Here is a 26,941-nt window from a genome sequence, read left to right as displayed (position 1 = left end):
GACAGCCCCACCACACCTCCCTCAGGTGATGGTATCAAGGACTAAGAAGCACCTTTCTTTGTATCAGTACAACTGGTCAAGTTTTCTCAAGGACATTCCTTGTCTCCTTAATCCTTGCTTCAGTTTGTTTTCATCCAGTTGCTGACCATCTTTCCAGGTGCTCAAAAATTCGCCCCAGGCAGTGGTTTTAACCAGCCTCAAGCCTTTGGGCTCCTAGGAGGTCTGGGAATGTCGCTTCCTCCTGTCTCTGCCACCACCCAAACACAGAATATCTTAAGACTTCCGAAGGCTTTTCCAGGGGACTGGGCTCAGGGCTTTGCTCCCCTGTTTTCTGAGCATAGGAAAATTCCAAAGAACAAAAACCTCTTTGTCTTTGTGTTTGCAGATACTGTTCCCCCTATAGTGTCACCAGCCTGCCACATAAGGGCACAAAGAAAATGGAGTAATTGTTGTTCCTGTTAACATAACATTTTCTTGAAGGTTTACTGTGAGCCAGGCACTATGTTGCGAGCTATATGTGTGTTTTCCGTTTAAGTTAACGTAGTTCTTACAACCATCCAAATATAGGTATTACTACATTTCATAGGTGAGAAACTGAGGCACAAGGAGGGTAAGGAGCTTACCCCAGGTCACACAGTTATTCAAAGGTAGAGCCAAGGGCACCTGGATGGCTCAGTTGGTTAAGCAACTGCCTTCCGCTCAGGTCATGATCCTGGAGTCCCAGGATCGAGTCTTGCATCAGGCTCCCTGCTCAGCAGGGAGTCTGCTTCTCCCTCTGACCCTCTCCCCTCTCACTCTCTCTCTCAAATAAAAAAATCAAATCTTAAAAAAAAACAAAAAAGGTAGAGCCAGAGTTCAAATCCAAGGGTGTCCAACTGAAGCAGTCAAGAGTGACTAATTTCTCTCTAATTGAGCCTTTTGGACAGTCACCGCCTCTGGTCCCCATTCATCTTTACCCTACTACCTACTGCTTGTTTTCAAAACTCTTTCCAACTGCTTCCTGACAGAGACTTTTATTAAGTGGACCACACTTTCTCCCTCCAAAGACTTTCCAGACATTCTGCAATTGAACAGACAGTTGTTGTATTTAACCTGGTAATACAGTATTGTCTAACAAGTTCATTCCCATCTCAACTAAAATACGAACACAGTTTGAGAGAGAGCCCTGAGGATGCAAGAGTGGATTTATTCTTGCTTCCAATAAATACAACATAGAAGTCAAGAAACCTTACCAAAGGAACGTCAGTCTCTGGAGAACTTGTATTCACTCAGTTAGAAAGACCTCAGAAAGTGCACCCAGCTGGTGGGAGGAGAGGGCCTTAGCTGAACTCAGATGTGGGAAGGACCCTGAGGGCTCAGAACAGTGAAAAGGCCATGGCATGCCCATCCCCTTTGTTTCTTCTGGTTAGAATGTATGTCATGTGTAAACCCTTTCCTGATTATTGGCATCTTGAAGGCAAGAAGCTGCAGTGTCATCCCAGTGAATATGCAGCTTCCCCATCAGAGTGAGCAAAGCTCAGCACTTGGCAGAGATGTTCTTGGTGGGTCATGGCATCCTGAGTGTGTTCTCTGCCCTCTTCCGGGCACCAAGACCTAATACATTTTCGCCTCCATGTCGTCTCCCTGAACAGTGACCCTAGACCCCAGCCTCAAAGGCAACATTGTACCCATTTCCTAGCTGGTCTCTGTGCCACCACTGGAGTGATCTTCTCAAAATGCGTATCTGGTCATGTCACCTCGGCCACCCAGAGGGGAGGAAAGGTAAAGGGTATTTCAGAAGGGCAGCACTGACGGGCCTGCCCCCTGCCATCTCCAGCTCCCCACCACTGTTCCTGCAGCACAGTCAGATCCCATGGAAGCAGGTCACAGAGTGCCATGATTCTTGGCTTCTCCCAGGACAGAGGTACAGGTTTACATTCAGCCTTGTTCCTTGCAATGGCTTTCACGAAGTCACCTAGGGATTAGGTCCCTTATCTTGGAAGAGGAGGGCTGAATAGGTGATTACCAAAAGAGCCTCCCTGGTCAGCTGATTGGTCTGTCCCTTTGTGGGTCTATTTGCCTCCCCATCTTCCACCCTGGAAAAATCGAGTTCTCTGCTGATGACTGGAGAATGGAAGGAAAAGATGGCCAATCCCTTCCCTCAAAATTTGTTTTATTTTATTTCTACTTTTTTTTAAAGATTTATTTATTTATTAGAGAGTGCGGAGGGGCAGAGGAAGAGAGAATCTCAAGCAGACTTCCCACTGAGTGGGAGCCAGACGTGGGGCTCGATCCCATGACCCTGAGGTTATGACCAAAATCAAGAGTTGGATGCTCAACCGACTGAGCCACCCAGGCACCCCTCAAAATTTGTTTTAAATTTCAAGTCCAAGTGATACCTTTCCCCTCCATATAGCCCCAGGTGGCGGTGGGGAAGCAGCAGGAATGATGTTCCCCTCCCCCACCAACACCACGCAACGACCTCAGTGGTGCACTTTCGGGGTTCCCCTCCGGGGGGCACCCGTCAGCCAGCAAAGAGCACCCTCTGGAGCCTTTCTCTCCCCACTCCACCACCCTCTGCTCCTTTCAACCCTCTGCCCTCCTCCTCTTCCCATCCTTTGGGTCCTGAAAAGGAATAGGGGGCAGAAACACTAGCATCATGGCTGGGCCTCTGGATAAAAAACATAAAAACTAACCAACTGCTCACATTTGGAAGGTTAATCTCCTGATGGCATATCTTATTACCTTATTAAGTCAAAACTGTGTCTGTCTACTTCCCAGTCTTGAGTTATAATCTTTCTTTCTTTTTTTTTTAAAGATTTTATTTATTTATTTGAGAGAGAGAGAATGAGAGACAGAGAGCACGAGAGGGAAGAGGGTCAGAGGGAGAAGCAGACCCCCTGCTGAGCAGGGAGCCCGATGTGGGACTCGATTCCGGGACTCCGGGATCCTGACCTGAGCCGAAGGCAGTCGCTCAACCAACTGAGCCACCCAGGCGCCCTATAATTCTTTCTTTCTTTCTTTCTTTTTTTTTTAATGGAGCGGAGAGGATGGGTTAGTTGTGGGAAAATATGAGATTTTTTTAAGTTTTTGGCATAAAAAGGTTCATAGAGGTTAAAACTCTATGAACTACTGTGTAGGAATATTCTGGAAAGACTTCTAGTGGCTGCTTACTCTCTTCACAGGCAACTTCTCGGAACTAAGTTAATCAGCTCTATTTCCTTTTTAGCTCCCTGAAGAAATGGTGATCATTAAACTTCTTCAAAGCTCTGGATTCTGAGCTTCATTCCCTTTGGCATTTCAAGTTCCAAATAGAAATGCTTGCTTTCGTGGTTCAAGTGTTGCTTCAATTAGTAAATGTTCAGTTTCCAGTTCTGTATACTTTCTTGGCAATGGTCTCATTGGCATTGAAGTTTCTATTTTTCTTAACATCATTAGTTTTGATGTGCGGATTTTTCTTGGCCTTCAGAATATTTATAAGACTTTGATGGACATAGCGGATGATAATTTCCATGGTTATTCTTGTTTTATGAAAAGGAAAAATAATTTTCTGGAGTAAAATCATATTTAGAAGTTGCATCAAAGCACAGCGATTAAAATACCAAGTCTCCAAGATGAGAAGTATAAAAGCAACCCCCACAGTTTCATTAGAAGAATGAGCTGAGGTAAATGCTAACACTAGCTTAGCACAGGTTATTTTGTTAAAATGCAAGTGCAAGAGAGTCAAATGGAACAATCGTAAGCATCTACAGGACCCTACCTACTTGGGAGACTTTGAGAAGCCATTTATAACAATAGCTCACATTTTCTAGAACTTTCTACTGTTTATGAAGCACTTTGACACACATTACCTCATTTAAAGCTCACACAACCTATGGATAGCTGGTGTTTCTACATCTAGCTCAGTGAGCCTACATGGTGGCCTCCTCTCACACCTGGTCATGTATAAGGTCTGGGGCTCAATGCCAGTCCAGCAACCTCAAATTTATGCCTCTTTCTGTTTTGTCATGGGCACCCCAATGGGGACCGACACCTCTAATCCAAAGCAAGAACTGATTGCTTAAAATGAAGGTTCAGGAGGGACACCTGGGTGGTGCAGTCGGCTAAACATCTGGCTCTTAGTTTGGGCTTGGGTCGTGATCTCAGGGTTATGAGATAGAGCCCAGTGTCATCAGGTTCAGTGGGGAGTCTACTTGGAACCCTGTCTCCTGCTCTCTGCCCCACCCCACATCTCTCTCTCTCTCTCTCTCTCTCTCAAATAAATAAATCAATCTTTAAAAGGAAGGTTCAGAAAAGGTATGTACACATACCACCCCTCCCCTGCCCCATATATATATATACACAAACGTTTGTTGAATGAATGAACAACTGGAAAAGGGCTTCCCAGCATAGAAGATTCCATGGAGCTGGACGCCACTTGAAAAGACACAGTGCACACAAAACACACAGCATCAAGCCAGCAAAGGTGGCCTAGGCTCCCAAACAAAGAAATTAAACAAAAGGGGGAAAACAGGAAGGTGGAAAGGGGGCCAAATTCCAGAAACAGAACTCTCAGAGGCCCGCAGTCTTAAAATGAGAGATGCTGGAGCACAAAATTAAATGCACGTTGATGAAGACATAGAAAACTTAATCTCTGAGCGCATGAAACCCAGGAAGTGGTTTGCAGCCCTCTATAAGGTGGAGTCACGGAGGCTGGGGGAGCACTTGAAACCACCAAGAGCTTTAAAAGTACTGATGTTTGGGGGCGCCTGGGTGGCTCAGTCGTTAAGCATCTGCCTTTCCCAGGGTCCTGGGATTGAGCCCCGCATCGGGCTCCCTGCTCAGCGGGAAGCCTGCTTCTCCCTCTCCCACTCCCCCTGCTTGTGTTCCTTCTCTCGCTGTGTCTCTCTCTCTGTCAAATAAATAAATAAAATCTTTAAAAAATAAAAAATTAAAAAATAAAAGTACTGCTGCCTGGCCCCACCCACCCGAGGTTGGACTGGCTTGGTCTGGAGTTTGGCAGGGACACCAGCGTTTTTAACCAGTGCCCTCCTCCCTCCCGGTAATTCTAGAACGCACTTAGATGAGATCCAGCCCATGCCTTTGCTTTATAAATGAAGACACTCGGGCTTATTGGAGAAAGAGTCCTGGATCAACAGCAGATTAGTGCTGGCTCCCTGCTCCTGGGCCGCGGCTCGAGGAGGACCCACTCCCAGGCTCACCGAGCTCACCTCTGGCTTCCCTCTCCTGCCCGCAGGTCAGCATCACTGTGATCGAGGCCCGGCAGCTGGTGGGCTTGAACATGGACCCCGTGGTATGCGTGGAGGTGGGTGACGACAAGAAGTGCACGTCCATGAAGGAGTCCACTAACTGCCCCTACTACAATGAGGTCAGTGCCCTGTGGCCCTATGTGGGGAAAGGGACTTCCCTACATGTGGTGGGAGGCTGGGCCCCAGCCCACCCAGGCCCAACAGGAGCAGCGGGAGTCGAGGGGCACAAAGGGCTCCCAGCAGGGATGACCTTGGCCCACGCTGTTACCACCCCAGCACGCAGATGTGCCATGCCATGTCCTCCGAACCCTGAGTCTAGATCACCCCCTGACAGTGTTCTGGCCGGAGGCCACCATTTCTCCGGCCCTGTCTGTGGGTGAACCCCGTGAGGCCTGGCCAGAGCCCTTTGGGGCGGTGGCAGCATTAAGGAGTGGTTCCCATGAACCAGCTTCTCCTGTAAATGCTGCAGGTGCTCCCCCTCTTCTGGCCCCCACAAAAGTCGGAGGTTGTTGCCCTCAGTCCCATTTGACACAAGGGGACATTGAAGCTCTTGGAGAAAGTCCTTGCCCGGGTGCTAAGGGCCAGAGTCGGGTTCTACGTGCTCACCTTCTCTGCTGGGCAGCCTCCATGCTGCCTGAACCTCTACGGGGATCCTTCCAGAGCACTAGCCTTGATTCTTAGGGTATGAGCGAAAAAAGTCTGGTTCCTCCTCCTATTCTTTGCAGCCATCTGAGGCCATACTGAGGTCAAAGGACCTCAGAGACCTTCTAATTCAATCTCCCCATCTTACAGAGGAGGAGACTGAGGCCTCAGTATGAGAAGGACCTTACCCAAGAGCACAGAGAGTGCTGTTGATGAAGCAGGGCCCAGCCTGTCAGCCTCAGCCAAGCACTCTGTCTGCCACCTCGTATGGCCACCCCTGACACAATAGCTTGACTCTGGGCTCCAGCAGGGAACGAACTTAATTAGCTCTGGGGAGGGATGCCCAGGTGCCCTTTAGGTGCCTAAGCGTAGGTCAGATGAACACAGAAGCTGCTGGTCTGGGGGCTCCAGCCCTCCTTCTCCTGGAGGGACATCCAGTCTGCTTCTCCTGGTGGCTCCAGGGAGTGAGGCATCTGTGTCCTGTGTCTCCGTGTCTGTCCTGAGGAGTGGTGAGGGCTGAGGGTGCCACCTGAACTTAAGGGGAGCCCCCCAACTGTGCATCTTCAGGAAGGAAACCGGGACACACTTCTGTCCCCCATAGGGACCCAGGCCAGGGTCCTATGTTACCACAGGTGGGCCTGGTTCTCATAGCGGGTTGCCCACAGGCCCACAGACCTGGGACATCTGTGCTCAGAAACACCCGCCCCAGCCCCTCATCTCCCAGCCCCATGTGGCAACCTTCTCAGGAGTCAGGAAACTCAGCCTCTGACCTTATATCAGGGCACATCCCTGACTGGAAAAGCTTCAACCTAGATAAGAGTCCACTTTCCCTTAATGGATATGGAGACAGGTGCCCATGGCCTTCCACAGTTATTTGAGAGTGGCAGAGCCACGTTTGGCTGACTCAGGGGCTCACCTGGCACCAACCTCATGCACCTCACGTTTCATTCAAATTGCTTCCTCCTTCCCAAGGTAACAGAGCTGTTTTTCCCACACTGTTTCCCCAGAAAACTCCTACTCACCCTCCAGAGCCCAAGCCAAGTGTCCTTGCCACTGAGCAGCCTTACCTGCACTCTCTGGGTCACAGTTCAATGTGCTTCTTTCTCTGTGACAGTAACATCCCTGAATTGTGGTTGGTCCTTCATGTCTCTGTCCCTGGTGGACTGCAGGCTCCCCGTCTCCTACATCGCTGTGGCCTGGCCCAGAGCCTGGCTTGTACCTGGAGGGGTTGGGGTTGCAGAATGGATACTCACCCGAAGGAAGAAACAAACATTTGCTGAGCTTGTGCTGCACTTCAAGCCCATGCCTGGCAACATGGGGGCCACAGAGGTGACAGTGTCTTCCCTGACAGGCCACACCTCCATCCAGCCTAGAAACCACTTTCCAGTTATATCCACCAAGACTATCCCTTCCACTCACGTGAATCTTAAATTTGTACTTTTTTTTTTTGAAGATTTTATTTATTTATTTGACAGAGAGAGTGAGAGAGCACAAGCAGGGGGAGCAGTAGAGGGAAAGGGAGAAGCAGGCGCCCTGGGACTCCAATGTGGGGCTTGATCCCAGCACCCTGATATCATGACCCGAGCTGAAGGCAGACGCTTAACCATCTGAGCCACCCAGGCGCCCCTGTTCTTGATCATAGTTTTGTTCTTTCTCACAAATCCAAGTAGCTCTGATTTGTTTAATTTCTGTTTCCTCCAAACCAGGGTCTCTCAAACTCGGCACTAGGGACATTTGGGGCCAGATAGTTTTTGGTGTAGGGGACTGTCCTGTGAAGTGTAGGGTGTTGAGCACCATGCCTGGCTTCTACCCACTCGATGCCAGTAGCGACCCCCACCCACTTGTAGCAACCAAAAATGTTTCCAGACATTGCCAGATGTCCCGCTGCGGTTAAAATCACCCCTCGTTGAGCACAACCCCTCAAAACTATCTTCCCATGATTCTTCTGATCCCGAAGCAGGGCTTTCTTTCCTTATGCTTCTTGTCCTATGCCACGTTCCTCTTCATTGAAAAATACCCTTGGGGGCGCCTGGGTGGCTCAGTTGGTTAAGCGACTGCCTTCGGCTCAGGTCATGATCCTGGAGTCCCGGGATCGAGTCCCGCATCGGGCTCCCTGCTCAGCAGGGAGTCTGCTTCTCCCTCTGACTCTCTTCCCTCTCGTGCTCTCTGTCTCTCATTCTCTCTCTCTCTCAAATAAACAAATAAAATCTTTAAAAAAAAAAAAAAAAGAAAAATACCCTTGGTCCCAGGAGTGTACTGCTTCTGGCTAATTCTCTGAGTTAGCAGGAACTTTCCTTTGACTCCACTAAACACAATAGAGGGAGATGAGAACCATCAGCATGACTTAGCAGACTTCTAAGTGGTTAGAAAAGGGAAATATGCTCAGGACACACAAGGAATATGCCCACAGACTCCTCAGAGAGTGGAGATTTCTGGCTCTCCCTTAGCTAGCTCGCTCCCCCAGGGCTGACAGAGTCAGAGGCCGCTGGCCTGGCCTTCACCTCCTACCTGGCTCGAGACCTGTCTTCGTGTGAAGGGAGATTCACAACCACTGCCCTCCCCGTGCAGCCTGACCGTTCAAGACCAGGCCAAGACCCCTTTCCGTGGGTGCATCTGGTCCTGGCCACTGATGCCTTCCTTCTGCCTCAGCTGCCTCTCTCCCTTGCCCTGGATCCTTCTCTTTCTTCTTCCCAAAGGATCTGGCGTCACAGCCAAACCACTCAGCGCCCCCAGCCCTGCCTTTACTTTTCCTTTGCCTCTTAGGTGTTCTACTCTCGCATATTCTCTCCGAGTACAATGATAGAAAACCCCATATGCTCAGGGGCAGGAAGCGGCAGTCTCTCCATCTGTCTATCCCCCATCCGTCCCTCCATCTAGACACGCCTTTCCCAATCCCACGTACTTCCTGGTGACCACCCCTTTCTGTCCTCCCGCTCACCGTCCGACTCCGTGAGCTGTCCCCACTGCCTCTCCTCCCAAGCACACCTCGGTCTCCAGCCCCCTGTCCACTGAAACTGCCCTCCAGGTCATCAAGAACCACACTGTCCCTAAGTCCAAATCCACGTCACCCCTCTCTCCCTTGACTGCCCGGCCCTTTCCATCACCTTGACGCCCCCTTCCCCCGGGGGCCTCTCTGCTGCTCTCCCTCCCAGCACCTACACACCGAGGCCAGGAGAAATGGGCCCCGGGGTGAGGGGCAGCTCCCAGCTTTGGAGGACACCTCACACCCGGAGCATTTTACATTTCCAGCAAATGAAGTCCCTCACACCTTATTTCACAAATTAAACATCGCTGCAATTAGGACACTTCCAGGCAGTGGAGCACTGTGGTTTAAGGGCAATGTCTGTGTTGCCCACACAGCTGCAGTGTATATTATGGTGTCTTGTACTATCTCATCCAGCCCCATAACAAGACTCGGAGGTGGGTATCATTACCCCCATTTTACAGCTCTGGAAACAGATCGGACAATGTGTTGCCCAAAGCCACACAGCTCCCACCTGCAGTCAGGGACGACCAGTGGTTACACTGCTGTTCCTCTGAACTTCGGGGCTCAGGAGAAATGGCCAGGGGAGCAGACGGGCAGTGGCAGGAGGGAGGGGCCCGGCACTACCCCAGGCTGTTGGCCACTATCAGCTGAGAGACAGTACTGAGAGACAGTACTCCCTCCTTCCAGTACTTCGTCTTTGACTTCCATGTCTCTCCTGACGTCATGTTCGACAAGATCATCAAGATCTCGGTGAGTGTAACTCAAACTGCACCTTTGTGTAGACTTGAAAAGGGCATCCCTCTGGATGGACCAACCATTAAAAGGCAGCCCCATGTCCAGACACACAGCCGGGCAAGTGGGGCACAGGCTGGTTTGGGCCCCTCTCCCCTGTTTAACCAGGTGCCTCTGCACAATGTACAACCTACTCCCCCGTACCTGGCAACCAGCAAAAATGAGAGCAAGAGGGGTTAATGCTGAGCCTCAGCAAGCCGTCCTGCCCTGCAAATGCCCTCCCACTTCACCGAAAAGTTCCATTCCCCAGAAAGACAGGTGGTGCCACCATCAGACCACCCCACCCCTACCCCATGGAAAGCCTCTGCCCTGCCCGGCCTGACTGGGGGCTGGTGCTTCTGCCCGGAAGGTGATTCACTCCAAGAACCTGCTGCGCAGTGGCACCCTAGTGGGGTCCTTCAAAATGGATGTGGGAACCGTGTACTCCCAGCCTGGTGAGTAGCTGCGCAACTCGGTCAGCATCAGTGGCCACGGCTCAGCCGGTGTGGCCCATGCCGTCCACCCTGGCAGCCCCAGGGCCTGGCCTGGCCAGGACCGTAAACTCAGTGTGAGGCTGTTGGGGGTGTGGAGGGATGGGTGTCGAGTCTGCACACGGATGCAGTGATTACCTGTGCTCAGGCTGCTGGATTCATAGGAGCCCTTCTGGGTGTGCGGCATCACCCCCTTTTACACTCGAGGGGCCTGGGGCTCAGAGAAGCATTGGGGCTCCACCATCACCCATTTGGTCTGGGGTGAAATCAGGCTGCGTGACTCCAGGGCACCCACTGAGCCACACTGTCCTCAACACAAATGTAGTGTGGCAGCCCCTGAGGGATGCCGGGCTCACTGACCATCCATCAAGGGCCCCAGGCCTCCAGAGAATAGCCATGTGGGACTGTGGCTGACTCGCAGCAACGTGGGTCCCCATGGGCCAACACCGGATGCGGCCGGTGAGGGAAGCCCAAGGGGAGGCCCAGAGGGTTTGTGAGGCACAGGCCAGGCCAAGATGATGACCAAGCCCATGGCCAGCTCAGGAACCACTGGCATGCAACCTGGCACTGGGCCCCACGTCATGTCCCTGAAGTGAACCCACCGCTCAGGATGCTGTAATGACTCCGTCAGGCCTTTCGGCAGTGACGGTCCCATTTCTCCAGTGTCACATTTGACTCTCACAAAACAGTGAGGGAGGAGGCATCAGCATTTCTTCCCATTTTACAGATGAGATAAATGAAGCCAAGACAAGTTAAGTAGCTTGGAAGTGCCACTAAACTATTAGGTTGAACAAATTGGCGATTTCTTATGGTTCAACTTAATGGATACTTGGCTGGTGCACACTCTGTGACTTAGACTAGGGAATCGAGTCCAAACCCAAGATTATATGCATAAACACCACAAAATCTTAGAACATTCAAGCCACCAGAGACCTTAAAATATCTAGTCCAGTGTCTCCATATGACGAAGAGGCCCAGGGTTACAAAGAGACTTGACCAGAGCCCGTGCGAGTAGAACCTGGTCTCCTGGGTGCCAGGCCAGCGCCTTTTCCACTGCCACACACACATTGTCATCCTCAGCAGAGGGTGACTCTAGTGACCATTAGCGTCTTTGGGAGCGGGGGAGAGGGCCATTCCGTGATCCGGCACTTCCCAGGAAGCATGCCCAGCTGCGGGCGGTGGAATCGCACAGGTATCCTGGAGGAGGTGCTCCAGCTGGGGGCTGAGCAGTGCCCCCCACCTCCAGTACCGGCGGCAGGGGTGTGAAGAGACAGCAAGGAGCCTGATGTGGACCCCTGGGCGTCCCGACGGTGGAGTCCTGGAGAGGAGACCACTGCCACTCAGGGAGCGCCCACTGAGCGCCAGGCGCCGGGCCACGCGCACCGTGCCTGCAGGCCTATCCCTCACCACCCCCTGCAGGCAACATCACTCCATTTCACAAGAAGAAAGCAGGCCCACAAGCTTGCATAGCTGGTCCAGGGAAAGGAAAAGGGTGTGAACTCGGGTCCAGGTGGGCTCAGAGTCCAGGTTCTCCACTGAGCTAACCCACCGCCAGATTTGCTGCTGCTGGGTTTTTTTGTTTTTGTTTATTATTATTATTATTATTATTATTATTATTATTATTTATTTATTTGACAGAGAGAGAGCGGGAGAGGGAACACAAGCAGAGGGAGTGGGAGAGGGAGAAGCAGGCTTCCCACTGAGCAGGGAGCCCGATGCGGGGCTCGATTCCAGGACCCTGGGACCATGACCTGAGCCGAAGGCAGACGCTTAACGACTGAGCCACCTAGGCGCCCCTTGATGCTGCTTCTGAATCTGTTCCTGGGCCTGGTCCCCTTCACGGGAGCCTGAGATCACACGGCCCCTTCAGTGAGGGCACTGAGGTCTTCCCTCTGATGGTCTCTGGTTTCGCCTGGCCCTCTTGATGAGTCCCTGGTTGCTGACCCAGCCAGGGAGTCGTTGGAAGCATGCTGCTAGGGACACAGGCCTCACGGGTGCTGCTGGGAGTCTGGGCTGGTGTCAGCATCTTGCGGGGCTGGAAGCGTTTCCTGGGGGACTCACCCTGGCAGGACCACGTTTGCACCAGCAGAGACAGCAGCAGGACCCTGCTCACTCACTAAGTCTCTCTGCTGGAGATGAGGAGGGGTCGTTCCAGGCCACAAGCCTCCGTCTGGGAGATCATAGAGGTGGTCCGGGTGCTAGCCACCTCCCCAGCCCGACCAGCCTTCCCGGGCAGGTGTCTGAGAAGTTTGGATGGGGGAAGGGCGAGGAAGGAGGCCCTTCCAAGCTCAAAAACCGGCAGCCATAGAGGCAGGGGTTTCTGAACAGGGACTCCAGTTGTTCCGAGGGAAGTAAGCAGCTGGGCCCAGCAAGAGCACAGGGGTGGGGTGGGATGAGCGGAGTGAGCCGGGTAGAGCTGAATCAGGAGGCCTCACAGACCACAATAAGGTCAGTGGTCTGTACCCCAAGCACTGACAAGCTGCAGACATTTGAACGGAAGAGTGAGGGAGGGGAGCCTCTCTGAAGGTTCTGTCTGGCGGCTGTGTGCAGGTGGTCTGCAGGGGTGGGGGCAGGAGGGCTGGAAGTTTCTAGCTTCAAAGTCACAAACACACACCCGGATGCAGGACCTTTCCCCAGCTGCTTGCCCCTCTGGGGGCCTCTGTCTCCTCCTGGCCATTCTGGGGACCAGGGGCCAAAAAGATGCTCAGCTCCACGGCCTGCCCCAGGATGGCAGGTGCAGTCCCCACTCATCACCCCTACAGAGCACCAGTTCCATCACAAGTGGGCCATCCTGTCAGACCCCGACGACATCTCTGCTGGGCTGAAGGGCTACGTGAAGTGTGACGTCGCCGTGGTGGGCAAGGGGGACAACATCAAGACGCCCCACAAGGCCAACGAGACCGATGAGGATGACATCGAGGGGTGAGGCTCCCATCTGCCCCAGCCCCTGGAGACCTGACCCAACCCTCCCTTCCCCCAAAACGAGCCCTTGGGGTGGACTTGGCACACAGACCCCCCTCCCTCCCTTTACCCTTGTCCCCACCTACTCCCAGACAGCCCAGCTCCTCCAAAAAGGACCGAGGGCAGGGCGGGGGAGTTCATGGAGACTGTCCCAGGCCCCAGGGGTATGCGGATGCCAGGGCAGGGCTGGGGTGCCCAATCCTGGCCACCATGGCCCTAGCTCTATGTGCCGACAGGAACTTGCTGCTCCCCGAGGGGGTGCCCCCTGAACGCCAGTGGGCCCGATTCTACGTGAAAATTTACCGAGCAGAGGGGCTGCCCCGCATGAACACCAGCCTCATGGCCAATGTGAAGAAGGCTTTCATTGGTGAGAACAAGGACCTGGTCGACCCCTATGTGCAAGTCTTCTTTGCTGGCCAGAAGGTATTGGGGTGCAGGATGCAGGAGGCTGGGTTTGGGGTAACAGGCATTTGAGGTACAGAGTGATTGGAGGATGGGGGCTGGAGGTGGATGTGAGGCAGAATCAGAAGCCAGGTGACACCTTCGATCCCCTGGTGCATTCGCAGAGATGAGAGGGGAGGGGAGCTCCAGCCGGAGGGGGTCCAGCCTTAGGGGATCCTGCCTGCTTCCGCGTCCTATAGACGAAGAGTTAAGGCAGGAGCCCTAAATGGGAGGCGAGTCTGAGAGGCTGGTGTGGGGAAAGTGCCTGCAGGACATAAGTGCACACATACACAAACACACATGAGCACTGGGTGTTGTACGCAACTGATGAGTCACTAAAGTCTACCCCTGAAACTAATAATATACCATATGTTAACCTAATTGAATTTAAATAAAAAATTATATATATATATATACACAGACACCCCACACACTTACACATACACACATGACTGCACACACATATACATATCACATACACACACATGACTACACATACATATACACATCACATACAGACACACCCCACACACACATGACTACACACATGTATACATATCACACACACATGATTACACACACCTATACATATCACATACACACCCCACACACATACACAAATATACATACACCACACATACACACATGCATACACCTGCATGAGCACACTCCACACATGTGTGTACACGCACGCACACACACACACACACACACACACACACAACACACCCTAACCCTCACTCCCTCTCAACAGGGCAAGACTTCAGTGCAGAAAAGCAGCTACGAGCCCCTGTGGAATGAGCAGGTCGTCTTTACAGACCTGTTCCCCCCACTCTGCAAACGCATGAAGGTGCAAATCCGGGACTCAGACAAGGTCAACGACGTTGCCATCGGCACCCACTTCATTGACCTCCGCAAGATTTCCAACGATGGAGACAAAGGTCAGCAGCAGGAGACTGGAGGAAGGGCAAGGGCACTGAGGGCAGGAGGCCGTGAACCTGCCCCCTCACACCACCTCCACTATCCGCACCTCTTCCCGAAAGGCCCTGGCCATTGTGAGGGCTTGGTCTGCTGCCCTCTCCCCCTCAGAGGAAAGGTGGAAGGTCATGGCTCAGGTCTGCACCAAGTTGCCAGGGCCTGCCTGAGTGAGGCTGCCTGGATTTGAACCTCAGCTCTGACAGTAGCTGTGTGATCTCTGAACCTGTGTTCCCATCTGTGAATTGGAAATAATCATGGTGTGTGGTGTGTGTACACATACGTTTCGCATATGCGTGGTCCGCTGCCATAGTCCTGTCTGCGGCCTTGTGGGACTGACCCTTTCTAGGACCCAGGCGCTGGGCACCAGGGAGGTAGAGCAAGATAAGCATCCACTCCTGTTCTTGTGGTGCTCACTGGGGACTCGAGAGGTGGATGTGCCGTCACATGCTCAAAACCTAAGGCCAGAAGCACAAAAGGCCGCATGTTCTATGACTCCATTTATAGGAACTGTCGAGAATAGGCAAATCCACAGAGACAGAAAGGAGGCTAGTGGTTGCCAGGGGCTGGGCGAGGGAGGAGACCCAGGACTAACTGCTAACAGGTACAGGGTTTCTTTGGGGGGGCGATGGAATCGGGTGATGGTTCTACAACAGAGCGAATATACTGAAAACCACTGCAGTGCACACTTTTAAATAGTGAATTTTATATTATGTAAATTATATCTTGAGGTTTTTAAGTGCCGTAATTCTTTTCTAAGCCAGGCAGAACAAAAACCAAACAAACATAGCACATGCCGCAGAATCGGACCCACGTTACAGATGAGGCAGCAAAGGCCAACAGTGGGGGAAGTCCGCTGGGGCTAGGAACCGGGCCGGGCTCACGGGGCAAGTGTTAACACAGGCGGACAGAGAGGAGGTCTTTGGAGTGGAGGGGAGGGGTCCGCACTGGCAGGGTGGGAGCTCGCAAGGGCCAGAAGGCCAGGCTGAGGAGTTTGAGGGGAGCGGGCAGCTGTCCTTCAAATAGGTTGTAGGCGGACCAGGAGGCAGGGAGCCTGGCCCGGGAAGCACTCTGCGCAAGCGAGGAGGCTGCCCCATGCCTGCCCCCACACAGCAGATGTGAGTGTCCCTAAGGCCTCCCGTCAGCCACTCACTGGCCCACAGGCTTTCTCCCATCTTGAGTGTTTCACCGAGCAAGGCATGGGGTTCTCGGCTCAGCAACTGGGAGCTGCAAGCCCAAGCCCCCAAAAGAGTTTCCACCACCCCCATGAGCCCCTCGTCCCTGTCCCCATGGCCCGCAGGCTTCCTGCCCACACTGGGCCCGGCCTGGGTGAACATGTACGGCTCCACACGCAACTACACCCTGTTGGACGAGCACCAGGACCTGAATGAGGGTCTGGGTGAGGGCGTGTCGTTCCGTGCCCGCCTCATGCTGGGCCTGGCTGTGGAGATCCTGGACACCTCCAACCCTGAGCTCACCAGCTCCACAGAGGTGCAGGTGGAGCAGGCCACGCCTGTCTCAGAGGTAAGGACCCAGGGGGCTGGGCTGTCCTCCAGAGCCCCCAGCTCAGCACCTTTCCCACCATGGCAGCCTAGGCCTGGGCTCTCCCTGTTGCTGCCCTGTCTGCCTCAGAGGGCAAGACCTCATGATGAGGCCTCCTTCCCCAGGAAGCAGGGGCCCACACTCTGCCCCTTGTGGGGACCTCTGTCCCCTCCCACTTGCCTGTGCCCGCACTCTGCCTGCAGGTCCCAAGATGGAGCCTCCTCTCTGCCCTGTTCCTGGCCATGGTTGTCCCTATTCAGGGATATCCAGCCTGGAGGGCAAAAGGATTTAGGCCTTCAGGGTCTGGGCTGCTTGACTGCACAGTGGGGTGGGATGTCCACCCCCAGTGGCCCAAAGGGCGTCTCTGTAAGACAGTAGGAGGGGGCCTGGCCCCAGGCCCAACATCCCTGCTAAGGTTTGAGGATGGTTTGAACCACTTCCCCACAGAGCTGCACAGGGAAAATGGAAGAATTCTTTTTATTTGGAGCCTTTCTAGAAGCCTCAATGATCGACCGGAAAAATGGAGACAAGCCCATCACCTTTGAGGTCACCATAGGTGAGTGCTGGTCTCACAGTGGGGTCTTCAGGCCCGGGGGCTACTGGGTGGTAATGGCTAGGCCCCGCACCACGGGCCTAGAAGGAGAGAAACCTTGACCACTTTCTTTCCCCTGTCCTCAAGCAGCCACATAGCACAGTGTTCACACGAGCGTGCACACACGCCCACAGCGGTTCCTTAGTGCACATACCTACAGGGCTAAGCTGTGTTCGGTATATGGGGAAGAAAGAAGGCCTCCCTGCAGAAGGGAAAGGGGAGAGAGTAGGGATCCAGGCCATGTCCTAGGCTGGACCTTGAGCTCAGTGGTCCTCAGGGCTCCTAGCGAGGTCTTTGCACGGGGTAGAGGCCATGGGCACCTTCCTCTGGCTAGTGTTCTATTGTGCCCAAGCTGGTACAGACTCCAGGCACCTTCCCCACTCCTTGCCCCCTCTCTTCCCTCCCATAAACCCAAAGCAGCACCTGGATCAGAGGGCAGGAGCCTGGGGGGAAAGGATTCTAGGCCCTTGCGTGCCCCCTTCTGCCTCCAGGTAACTATGGGAACGAAGTTGATGGCCTGTCTCGGCCCCAGAGGCCTCGGCCTCGGAAGGAACCTGGGGATGAGGAAGAAGTTGATCTGGTCCAAAACTCAAGTGACGACGAAGCTGATGAGGGTGGGGACCTGGCCTCGGTGTCCTCCACCCCACCCATGCGGCCCCAGATCACCAACAGGTGAGCCAGATGGATGGAGGGTCCGGAGAGACCTTGCCTGCTGCCTCGCATCCTCTCGTGGCCTGGCCTCCCACCTCCCTGCGCTCCAGTCCTCAACTACCCACCTCCTCCCCCCAGGAACTACTTTCATCTGCCCTACCTGGATTGCAAGCCCTGCGTCTACATCAAGAGTTGGTGGCCGGACCAGCGCCGCCGCCTCTACAATGCCAACATTATGGACCACATCGCCGACAAACTGGTCAGGGCCAGGCGGGGGGGTGGGAGGGAGGAGGGGAAGGCGGGGGCTGGGGGGTGCTTCGGAAGGCCTCGCCTAGCTTGGAAGCCTCCCCTGCAACACACTAGGCAGTCTGCCCGGCGGCTTGCCATGGGGGGACGGGGGGCAAGGGTTAGGACTGCTGGAATAGCCCCAGCACAGCCTCTGGTCCCGACCCTGCTCCCGTGTCCCCGGAGTGGGGGGGGGGGGGGGCCCTGAGGACTGCCTGGAGTGGAGTCTGGGAATCCTAACCCATCCCGTTCTGGTGTTCCCTGGAGGAGGCGGGCCAACCCCTCTGTCTCCGGCCGGCACTGCACCCCCACCCCCCATCTAGCCCTGACTTCTGCCCAGCCCCAGCGAGTCCACTGGGACCACAGACCCACAGCCCAGAGGTGGCTTCTTCCTTCTAGAAGAGACAGACCCTGGGGAATTGGTTTCTGTATGGCGGTGGGACCTGGGGCGGGAGGCCTGGCGCTAGCGAGGGGTCCCAGGTCGCTAGCCCTTCATTCCCCTGATGGATGGGGGGAGACAGCTGGGGAAGCTGAGGTTGGGGGGCTGTGGCTCAGCATGCACCCTCACTCCCGGTCCACAGGAAGAAGGCCTGAACGACGTGCAGGAGATGATCAAGACAGAGAAGTCCTACCCCGAGCGTCGCCTGCGGGGCGTCCTGGAGGAGTTCAGCTGTGGCTGCTAGTGAGAGGAAGGGTGGGGGGTGAGGGGCTGGAAGTGTGGGGCTGGGCAGGGAAGGAGGTGTCTACAGGCCTGCTGCTGGCTGGTGGGCTCCTCTGAGCGCTGCTCCCCGGGGCCCCCAGCCGCTTCCTGTCCCTCGCTGACAAGGACCAGGGCCCCGCATCCCGCACCAGGCTGGACCGGGAGCGCCTCAAGTCCTGCATGCGGGAGCTGGTAAGGACACGCTAGACCACATGGGGGATCAGGGGAGGGTGCCCGAGGTGGGGGGACATCTGCCTCTGAGGTCACAGCCACCAGGCCAGCCCCCTCAGTTGTGCAGTGTGGCCTGAGCCCCTCTCCCACACACCCCGCTCCCCTGCAGGAGAGCATGGGACAGCAGGCCAAGACCCTGCGGGCACAGGTGAAGAGACACACGGTGCGCGACAAGCTGAGGCTCTGCCAGAATTTCCTGCAGAAGCTGCGCTTCCTGGCAGACGAGGTATGCCCCCTTATCGGCGCGCAGAGAGGGGATGCCCAGCCCCCAAGCCTGAGTGACTTGAGTGGAGAGGGGGTTGCCGCATAGGAAGGGACTGGACAGGACCACCTAGAGGCCCCTCCTGCTCTGACAGCCCTTGGGGGACCGAGGTGAAAAGCCCTTCCTCCTGTCATGTGGGAGGTGAAAGAAGACCCAGCACGGGGGCCCTATCCCTCTGCAGGCCCAGGCCTGGTCCTCTGGCAGAGGCCCTGAGGGTCAGTCAGGCTCTGGGGGCCCTAGCCACGTGGCAGGACCCCTCCCTCAGCGGCCCCCACCCCGCTGACCCCAGCCCCAGCACAGCATCCCCGACGTCTTCATCTGGATGATGAGCAACAACAAGCGCATCGCTTACGCCCGGGTGCCCTCCAAGGACCTGCTCTTCTCCATCGTTGAGGAGGAGCTGGGCAAGGACTGTGCCAAGGTCAAGACACTCTTCCTCAAGGTGCCAAAAGGGGAATGAGACTTGGGGGATGGGGCTGGGGGCTAGGGTTTGCATCTGGCTTCTTTCAAGGGATCAACCTCCCCACCCCTGGGTCTGGCAGGCCTGAGCTGACAGGGTGGAGCCCTCAAGGAGCAGGTGCTTGGAGAAGAGCTGGAGAAAGAATAGGGAGAGGGGGGAAGGGGGCCAGATGGCACGGCCCTGCCCATCCCCCTCCGCACTCTTCCCACCCCCACCCCCAGCCCAGGGGCATGGCTGTGGAGGGGCAGGGGCAGCTCCCACCGAGGCCCCCGCCCCTTCCTCACCCCGTGGGCCCGGCAGCTGACTGCACCCCCACCCCCAGCTGCCGGGCAAGCGGGGCTTCGGCTCAGCGGGCTGGACCGTGCAGGCCAAGCTGGAGCTCTACCTGTGGCTGGGTCTCAGCAAGCAGCGCAAGGACTTCCTGTGCGGCCTGCCCTGTGGCTTCGAGGAGGTCAAGGCAGCCCAGGGCCTGGGCTTGCACTCCTTCCCACCCATCAGCCTGGTCTACACCAGTGAGTGAGGCCCCCTGGGCCAGGCCCGGCTGGGGCAGGCAGTCCTCACTCCGGGAGGGCAGCGGGAGGGGCCGCCTGTACCCGGAGCCTCAGCCTGCTCTCCCCCGCAGAGAAGCAGGCCTTCCAGCTCCGAGCCCACATGTACCAGGCTCGCAGCCTCTTTGCTGCCGACAGCAGTGGCCTCTCGGACCCCTTCGCCCGCGTCTTCTTCATCAACCAGAGTCAGTGCACAGAGGTGAGGGCCCACGGGAGGAAGGAGGAGTCCTGGGAAGCCCCTGAGCGTGCGGGACCCGGAAAACAGATCGGCCAGCACCCCAGATCCTTAGAGGACAGCCTTGCAGATATCTGCAGGCCCGGGCCACGCTGGTAAAGGCTTTAATTGTGGTTACGTTCGACGCAGAAGAAAGGAAAGATGTGGGGGTGGGGGACCTGGGAGCCAACCTCATGGTCACCTTCATTTCAAGCTTTCGGGAAGAGTCAGGGAACATGACACTTCCAGAGACCCAGAGTCTCTGGAAGCTGCAGTGACCTGGGGTGACTACTGCTCACGTATCTGCCCACACACCACCCCTTATTACCCATCTCCCCCCCGCCCCACGCTGCAGGTACTGAATGAGACTCTGTGCCCCACCTGGGACCAGATGCTGGTGTTCGACAACCTGGAGCTATATGGTGAAGCCCATGAGTTGCGGGATGATCCCCCCATCATTGTCATCGAGATCTACGACCAGGACACCATGGTATGGGCGGGCTCAGGCACCAGGGAGCTCCGCCTTCATCCCTGCACTCCACACCTCACCTGGCCAGCCCCAGAGCTCCTCAGCCAAGGTGCCTGCCAGGAAGCTGGGAGTGGGGGCTGCTGACCAGCCCCTCCAGCAGACCCAGGTGTCTCCTGCCCTGTCACTGCAGCCTGACCCCTTCCTGACGCCGTGGGCCTCTGGGATCTCAGGAAGGAGCAGGGTGTCCCCTGCTCCTGCCACAGACAGTCCCAGCTCAGGCCCAGAGTCATCGTGCCAGCAAGTCCTGCTGTTATCAGCCTTCCCAAACTCCTGGGTCTCCCAACCCCTGCCCACACCGCCGCAGTCAGTAACAGCCTCACAGTTCTCCATGGGAGCCCTGGGGCAGAGAAGGAAAGGATGAAGGGGACCCCTCCAGAGTTGGGGAGCCACCCCTCCAGCTACCGGGACACCCTGAGAGCTCTGGACTAGAGATAGGAAGATTTCGTTGCTAGTCCTGAGTCCTGCATCTGCCTTTCGCTGCCAGCATGGCCCTGAGCAAGTCTGCCGTGGGCGCCAAGACTTGGTTTTCCCCATCTGTAAAATGGGGTGATCACACCCGCCCCTTAGCTCCTGGGGCTATGGTGAGGACTGATCCCAGGTGTGAACATGCACAGTAAACTCAAGTGCTGGGAGTCCACCTTGGTTATTTGTCATATCAGGGAAAAGCCGACTTCATGGGCCGGACCTTCGCCAAGCCCCTGGTGAAAATGGCCGACGAGGCGTACTGCCCGCCCCGCTTCCCACCGCAGCTCGAGTACTACCAGATCTACCGCGGCAATGCCACGGCCGGCGACCTCCTGGCTGCCTTCGAGCTGCTGCAGGTGGGGCCACAGGGCCGGGCCCGGGGGGGCCGGGGGCCGGGGGCTGCTCTCCTCCCCATCCTGCTGGGAGGCCAGTTTGACTGAAGCTGGGGCGTGGGTCTCAGGGCCTGGGGCGTTGGCCTTCCCAGTCTCCCCGTAGCACCTGACAAATAACTCATGGGGAAGGAGAGTGTGACACTATGACTCCCATTCCCCAGATTGGGCCAGCAGGCAAGGCGGACCTGCCGCCCATCAACGGCCCCACGGACATGGACCGAGGCCCCATCATGCCTGTGCCCATGGGCATCCGGCCTGTGCTCAGCAAATACCGAATCGAGGTACATGAGGGCTCCGTCGGGGTCCTCCAGGCCCTGCCCTGGACAGGCCCTGCCGTCTTCTGCCTTCCTTGCCCCCTTCACTGTCTTTCCATCAAGGCTCACATGCACACATTACACTGTGGGCATCAAGGGGTCTTTGGCAACCTCAGACCACTCCTCATTTTTCAGACAAGGAGACTGAGGGCCTTGGAAGGGAAGTGACTTGTCCAAAATCACACCCAGAGCCAGTGGCAGAGCCAGGCGCCTGCCCAGTCTGCACTGAGTCACACTGCATCATTCCAGGACCTTCCCCGGCCCTCCCGTCTGTACCCCCACATCCACTCACACCCTGGAGCCGCTTGCAAGGACACCGGCCTCTCATCAGCTCTCCTGGCCCTGCCCTCCTGACTTGCTGCCCCACCCCCACTAAGCTCCTCCTCAGGTGGCCCAGCCCACCCTCCATTGGCCCCCCTGCCTATGGGGCTCCCCTCTCTCCACCCAGGTGCTATTCTGGGGCCTGCGAGACCTGAAGCGGGTGAACCTGGCCCAGGTGGACCGGCCACGGGTAGACATCGAGTGTGCAGGGAAGGGGGTGCAGTCATCCCTGATCCCCAATTACAAGAAGAACCCCAACTTCAGCACCCTCGTCAAGTGGTTTGAAGTGGTGGGTGCAGGCCCTGGGCATAACCAGGCAGAGTGGGGTGTGGCCAGTGTGGCTGGGGGTGGCCCCACTGTGCCCCCCTTGAGCCCAGGTTGCCCTTGCTCAACCCCCCCGCCCCAGGACCTCCCAGAGAATGAGCTGTTGCACCCGCCCCTGAACATCCGAGTGGTGGACTGCCGGGCCTTCGGCCGCTACACCCTGGTGGGCTCCCATGCCGTCGGCTCTCTGCGGCGCTTTATCTACAGGCCCCCAGACCGCTCATCCCCCAGCTGGAACACCACAGGTACGGCCACGCCCCGAAGCCCAGGCCTGGCTCCACTCGGCCCACGGGAGGAGCTCCTGCCCACAGTCCAGGTCACGAAGCTACTGGCTGGCTACGCACAGGCATCCCCGAGTAGGCGTGGGAGAGGCCAGGAGAGGCCCCCTCCTGGGGGCCAAGCTACCTTTAGCTGCCCATCACTCTAGAGCTAGAAAGGGACAGTGCCCAACACGGTCTTTGAGAGCCTGAGGACAGGTAGCTTCCTCTGCTGGTTTATGGATGAGACCCAGGCCTCCCTTCCAGCCTCCCTCCCGGCCCAGCCTCCACTGTTTCACTCCACGGCAGCTCAGCCTTCCCTCTGGCTTACGTTCTGCCCCTCCTTAGGCCTGTCTTTTCTCTCTCAACTGCCCTGTCCCTCCCTCTTGCCTCAGAAAGCTCCAGAATCCGATTTAGGCCTCTGGTCCTTCCAACCACCTCTGACTCTCCCTGTCATTCCTGTTCCTCCCTGTCTGCCTGCCTGTCTGTCCATCTCTCTGTCCAGTCAGGCTCCTCTGGGATGGCCGTGTGCTGTGCAACGGGGGCCTCTCCTCTCACCCCCCAGGGGAGGTCGTGGTGAACATGGAGCCGGAGGCACCCGTCAAGAAGCTGGAGACCATGGTGAAGCTGGACGCGGTAAGGCACACACACACAGGCTCAGTCCTACGCTAGCTGGGCCTGGGTGATGCTTCTCAGGAGCAGGGCTGCCTCCTTTGGCCCACAGCCCTGGGCCCCCCAACCCATGGCACATCATGGTGGAGGGCTAACCCTGGCTACGTGTGCAAGCAGCCCATCCTCGCTCTGTCCTGGAAAGCAAGACTGGCCACTCTGCGTGGGCCTCAGTGAGCACATGAACGTGTGCACATGCACGAGCGCGCGGTGTGCATGAACACAGAGAGAGCAGGAACCGTCTGAGGGAATAGCCTGTGGTGGTTTTTACTCCAACAAACGACACCTTATGTTCATGCAGTAGATTCCTTGCATGAAGACCAGTGTTCTTTCCAGAGGCTCCCTGGTTTTCCATCCTGGCCATTCACAAACCAATCTCCCTAGGCCTGGGCTGGGGAAGGATTTTCAGGTGGAAGCTCCTTTATTCCTCTTGGTTTGGGACACTAGGGCCATTTATCTGCCGGAGGGAACCCTGTCATCTGGGATTTAGATGCAGAGATGGCGTCTGCCGGGGAGAGTGGGAAGGAGACCCCAGGGGCTGGATGTGGGCTTCCTCCCTAGCACATTCTCTCTACCCCATTCCTGACCTCAAGTCCTTCACACAGCCTGGGGCACCTCCTAGCTTCTGAGGTCTGGGTTTGGTCTGAATGACCTTGCCTGGGCCCACAGTCCTTGACCCCAGCAGCTGGCTGAGTTAGCAGTGGGCACGGTTCTCAGGGGAGGGAGCACTTACCAGGAAAGCTCGCTGCTCCAGGGCTGTGCCTGGAGATCCCGTGCCACCTCAGCTCCCACCCTCCTGAACCTCTCCCTGAGGGCTCCTCCTGGGGCCAGGGGAGAGCCCCCTAATTTCAGACCATCAGTGAAAAAGAGCTTTCCCAGCATCAGCCAGACCCTGGGCTCTGGTGGGTGTTTTCACAACTATGCAATTGTATGTGCATCCACTACATTTTAAGGTTCTTGCCCTGGTAAGGGGGGCGGGGAGTAGAGTTGGAGTTGACCCTGTCTAGCCAACATTACCCAACTCCTGGTGCATATGGGTCAGCCTCCCTGTCCAAGCCCGAATGCCCATTGAAGACATCTGGGAAGTTACAACTATCCAGGTGCCCCACCCCCACCTTGGGACTCAGCAGAGACCTGGCACTGTGGGCCAAAGGAGGCGGCTCTGCTCCTGAGAAGCATCACCCAGGCCCAGCTAGCATGGGACTGAGCCTGCGTGATAGTTTGTAAAAGCCCCCTGTGAGTCTAGCACGCAGCCAGTGTGGAGGACCACCACCCTCGAAGGTCTGAGCAGAAACATCTGCGAAGCAGACCTTTCGCAGGCTCTTCAGGCAGTAGGCTCTTGTCAGGGCTAAGCCCGCAGAGCACAGGGGCTCACACAGAGAACATCCCTGCATGAGCCCCCTCTCAGCTCTCACCCTTCTCCTCTCTCCTGGCTGGGCGCCTGCCTGCCACTTCAGACCCCTGGTGGCTAATTCTGTCCCCATCTCCTTGGTTCCCCTCTGCAGTCTTCTGATGCCATCATCAAGGTGGATGTGGTGAGTGTGGGGGCCATCTGGGGGCTTTGGGGAGAGAGAACCCTACAATGGCATAGGGTATCAGGCCAAGGGGCCCTGCATCAGGGACTGAGCCCCTCCCCAGCCCCCGGATGCCTGGGACCAGCACACTCCTCCAAAGAGGCAGAGGGAGAGACGTACTCAGGCAGCCAAGCCCCTGAGTGCCAGTAGCGCCTTGGCCAGTGGCTCGAATTGGCAAGTCATTACCCTCTCTGGGCTGTGGTACCCTCCTCCACAAAACAAGGCCCCGCCCCTTTGTCATTGGTCACCCCTAGGAGCCTCACGGAGTCTAGGGCTTCCCAGAAGTAAATAGTCAGAAGGGATGGGGGACCCTTGGATGGTCCAGGGTCAGAGAATGGCCAGGGAGCAGGGCTGTAGGCAGGATTCTGGACCCGGCCAACCCTCCAGGCTGATGAGGAGAAGGAGAAGAAGAAAAAGAAGAAAAAGGGCAGCTCAGAAGAGCCAGAGGAAGAGGAGCCAGATGAGAGCATGCTGGACTGGTGGTCCAAGTACTTTGCTTCCATTGACACCATGAGGGAGGTAAGGCCTCACGCCTGGGCTGGGGAGCCAAGGAGGAATAGGGCTAGGGGAGTTGACCCCGACCCCACATCAGCCCCTCCTATCCAGCTTCTTTCCCGTTCCCCACCAGAGCTGGTTCCCCACTGCATTAACATGAGCTTAGAACAGATTCGTCTCACATCCTTGAAGTTCTAGCTCAGGACCCACCTTTTCCAAGATGGTGGTCCAGTCTACCTTCCCTGGCTAGGTTTTCTCTTGTCTTCACTCTTTTATACCACAAACATCTCCTCAGTGTATGTGATGAGTCAGACACCATCCTAGGTTCTGTGGGAGGTCCAGAGGGAGCAAGGATTTCTTGGTAGGACTTGCACCTCTCCATACTGCTTCGCTCTACACATCTGTGTCATTGTGGCTGTGGAATGTTCTGCCCCTACTGTGTGCACGCAGCTTCTGCCTGCTGAGGCTGATCGCATGTTCCAGAAAACGCATTTCTCCTCTTCCTCGTTTGTCTCTCTCCACCCTGCCTACCCAGCTCAGGGCACTCCCTGACTTACCAACCGACCAGAAGGGATGTGCGCTTGTGGTGTGTTTCCTCGGTTGGGCCTGAGCTGATCCAGCCACCCTCTCTCCCTGCCAGGCCCTTTCTGTGACCCAGGCTGTGGGTGATGTTTACCGTCCACATTAGGTTAGCCGGCTAAGCTGCTGTAGCAAGTTAGATGGGTGTGAAGAAGACAGAAGCTTCTTTCTTTCTCACATAATGCGCCCAGGCCCTGAGCCCCGAGGCACCGCCCTCCCCGGCCAGTCTCAGGGTGGCGTTAGGGTGGTACGGGGACAGCACAGTGGCAGATACTAAGACCCTGCCACTTGTTGCTGGCGTCTGTGTGGTTAGAGATGGCGCACCCTCAGTTCCCAATACCAGAGCACAGGAAGGGGTAAAGAGAAGTGGAAGCACACTCCTTCAGGGCTGAACCCAGGACCCGCACATATCATTTCCACTCATGTTGGCCAGGATCAAGTCCCTCGGCCACAGTTAGCTGCAAGGGAGGCTGGGAAATGTAATCTCGGGCTACATACCTGTGTGTCCAGAAAAGCTTCTAAAGAGTAGGAGGGCAGATAATTGGGGGTCGCCTAGTGGTACCTTTTCCCAGCTGGATTCAAGCTGGCCGGGCTGGAGCTCCAAGGGGCGGCCTGTTGTCTCCTTGTCTCTACTCCTATCATTTGCACAGGCTGCCACCAGGTGGCGCCCTGGTTGAAACCCCGTGGTTTCGTTTCCAGCAGGTGGGATGGACTTTGGGGAAAGAAAACACTGAGTCAGTTACTTTTCCACATTAAAAAAAGAATAATACCACTAAGAATCAACATTAAAGTGCATTTTATTTTTAAATGATACACAATTCAAAGAACCATAAACTCCTGACTGCAGTTAGTCATATTGTACACATCATAAACTTCTATTAACCCACTTACACAGAGCACATGATGAGTTTGAACCCCAGTAGGAAGGTGTTTCTGTCTCTTTAAAAGATTTTAGTTATTTATTTGAGAGAGAGAGAGAGAGAGAGCATGAGCCAGGGGGCGGGGCAGAGGGAGAGGGAGAAGCAAGTTCCCCGCTGAGCAG

At 55.8% G+C, this 26,941-nt stretch overlaps 1 protein-coding gene and 1 long non-coding RNA gene across 5 annotated transcripts in view; one reads left to right on the top strand and one right to left on the bottom strand.

The window, feature by feature from the left end:
• Positions 1-26,941, top strand: part of OTOF (otoferlin) — a 92,956-nt gene that overhangs the window by 56,797 nt on the left and 9,218 nt on the right. For 2 of the 4 annotated variants that reach the window (XM_028099611.2, XM_028099610.2), the window contains 24 exons: positions 5,216-5,347; positions 9,544-9,606; positions 9,998-10,082; positions 12,881-13,040; positions 13,316-13,502; positions 14,275-14,461; positions 15,796-16,019; positions 16,485-16,593; positions 17,121-17,301; positions 17,419-17,539; positions 18,147-18,247; positions 18,367-18,457; positions 18,606-18,722; positions 19,048-19,200; positions 19,541-19,730; positions 19,841-19,965; positions 20,336-20,470; positions 21,169-21,330; positions 21,528-21,647; positions 22,129-22,290; positions 22,408-22,570; positions 23,148-23,218; positions 24,757-24,786; positions 25,213-25,344. In XM_028099611.2, coding sequence (XP_027955412.2) covers positions 5,216-5,347; positions 9,544-9,606; positions 9,998-10,082; positions 12,881-13,040; positions 13,316-13,502; positions 14,275-14,461; positions 15,796-16,019; positions 16,485-16,593; positions 17,121-17,301; positions 17,419-17,539; positions 18,147-18,247; positions 18,367-18,457; positions 18,606-18,722; positions 19,048-19,200; positions 19,541-19,730; positions 19,841-19,965; positions 20,336-20,470; positions 21,169-21,330; positions 21,528-21,647; positions 22,129-22,290; positions 22,408-22,570; positions 23,148-23,218; positions 24,757-24,786; positions 25,213-25,344 — 3,201 coding nt within the window. Of the gene's footprint in view, positions 1-5,215; positions 5,348-9,543; positions 9,607-9,997; positions 10,083-12,880; positions 13,041-13,315; positions 13,503-14,274; positions 14,462-15,795; positions 16,020-16,484; positions 16,594-17,120; positions 17,302-17,418; positions 17,540-18,146; positions 18,248-18,366; positions 18,458-18,605; positions 18,723-19,047; positions 19,201-19,540; positions 19,731-19,840; positions 19,966-20,335; positions 20,471-21,168; positions 21,331-21,527; positions 21,648-22,128; positions 22,291-22,407; positions 22,571-23,087; positions 23,219-24,756; positions 24,787-25,212; positions 25,345-26,941 lie in introns of all 4 variants that reach the window. The other 2 variants (XM_028099609.2, XM_088026361.1) reach the window with 1 other exon arrangement.
• On the bottom strand, positions 3,016-26,523 carry LOC148163506 (uncharacterized). Its single transcript, XR_015768907.1, has 3 exons — positions 26,398-26,523; positions 6,938-7,089; positions 3,016-3,500 (listed from the first exon to the last, which is right to left on the bottom strand). It is a non-coding gene; the product is annotated as an uncharacterized LOC148163506 (long non-coding RNA).

The sequence above is a fragment of the Eumetopias jubatus genome, unplaced genomic scaffold (genome assembly GCF_037043125.1).
Source record: "Eumetopias jubatus isolate StellerSeaLion01/CBP00866 unplaced genomic scaffold, mEumJub1_p1.0 scaffold_9, whole genome shotgun sequence".
In the NCBI taxonomy this organism is placed as follows: domain Eukaryota; kingdom Metazoa; phylum Chordata; class Mammalia; order Carnivora; family Otariidae; genus Eumetopias; species Eumetopias jubatus.
The sequence above is the reverse complement of the archived record's forward strand: the minus strand, read 5'-3'. Positions and strand labels throughout refer to the sequence as shown.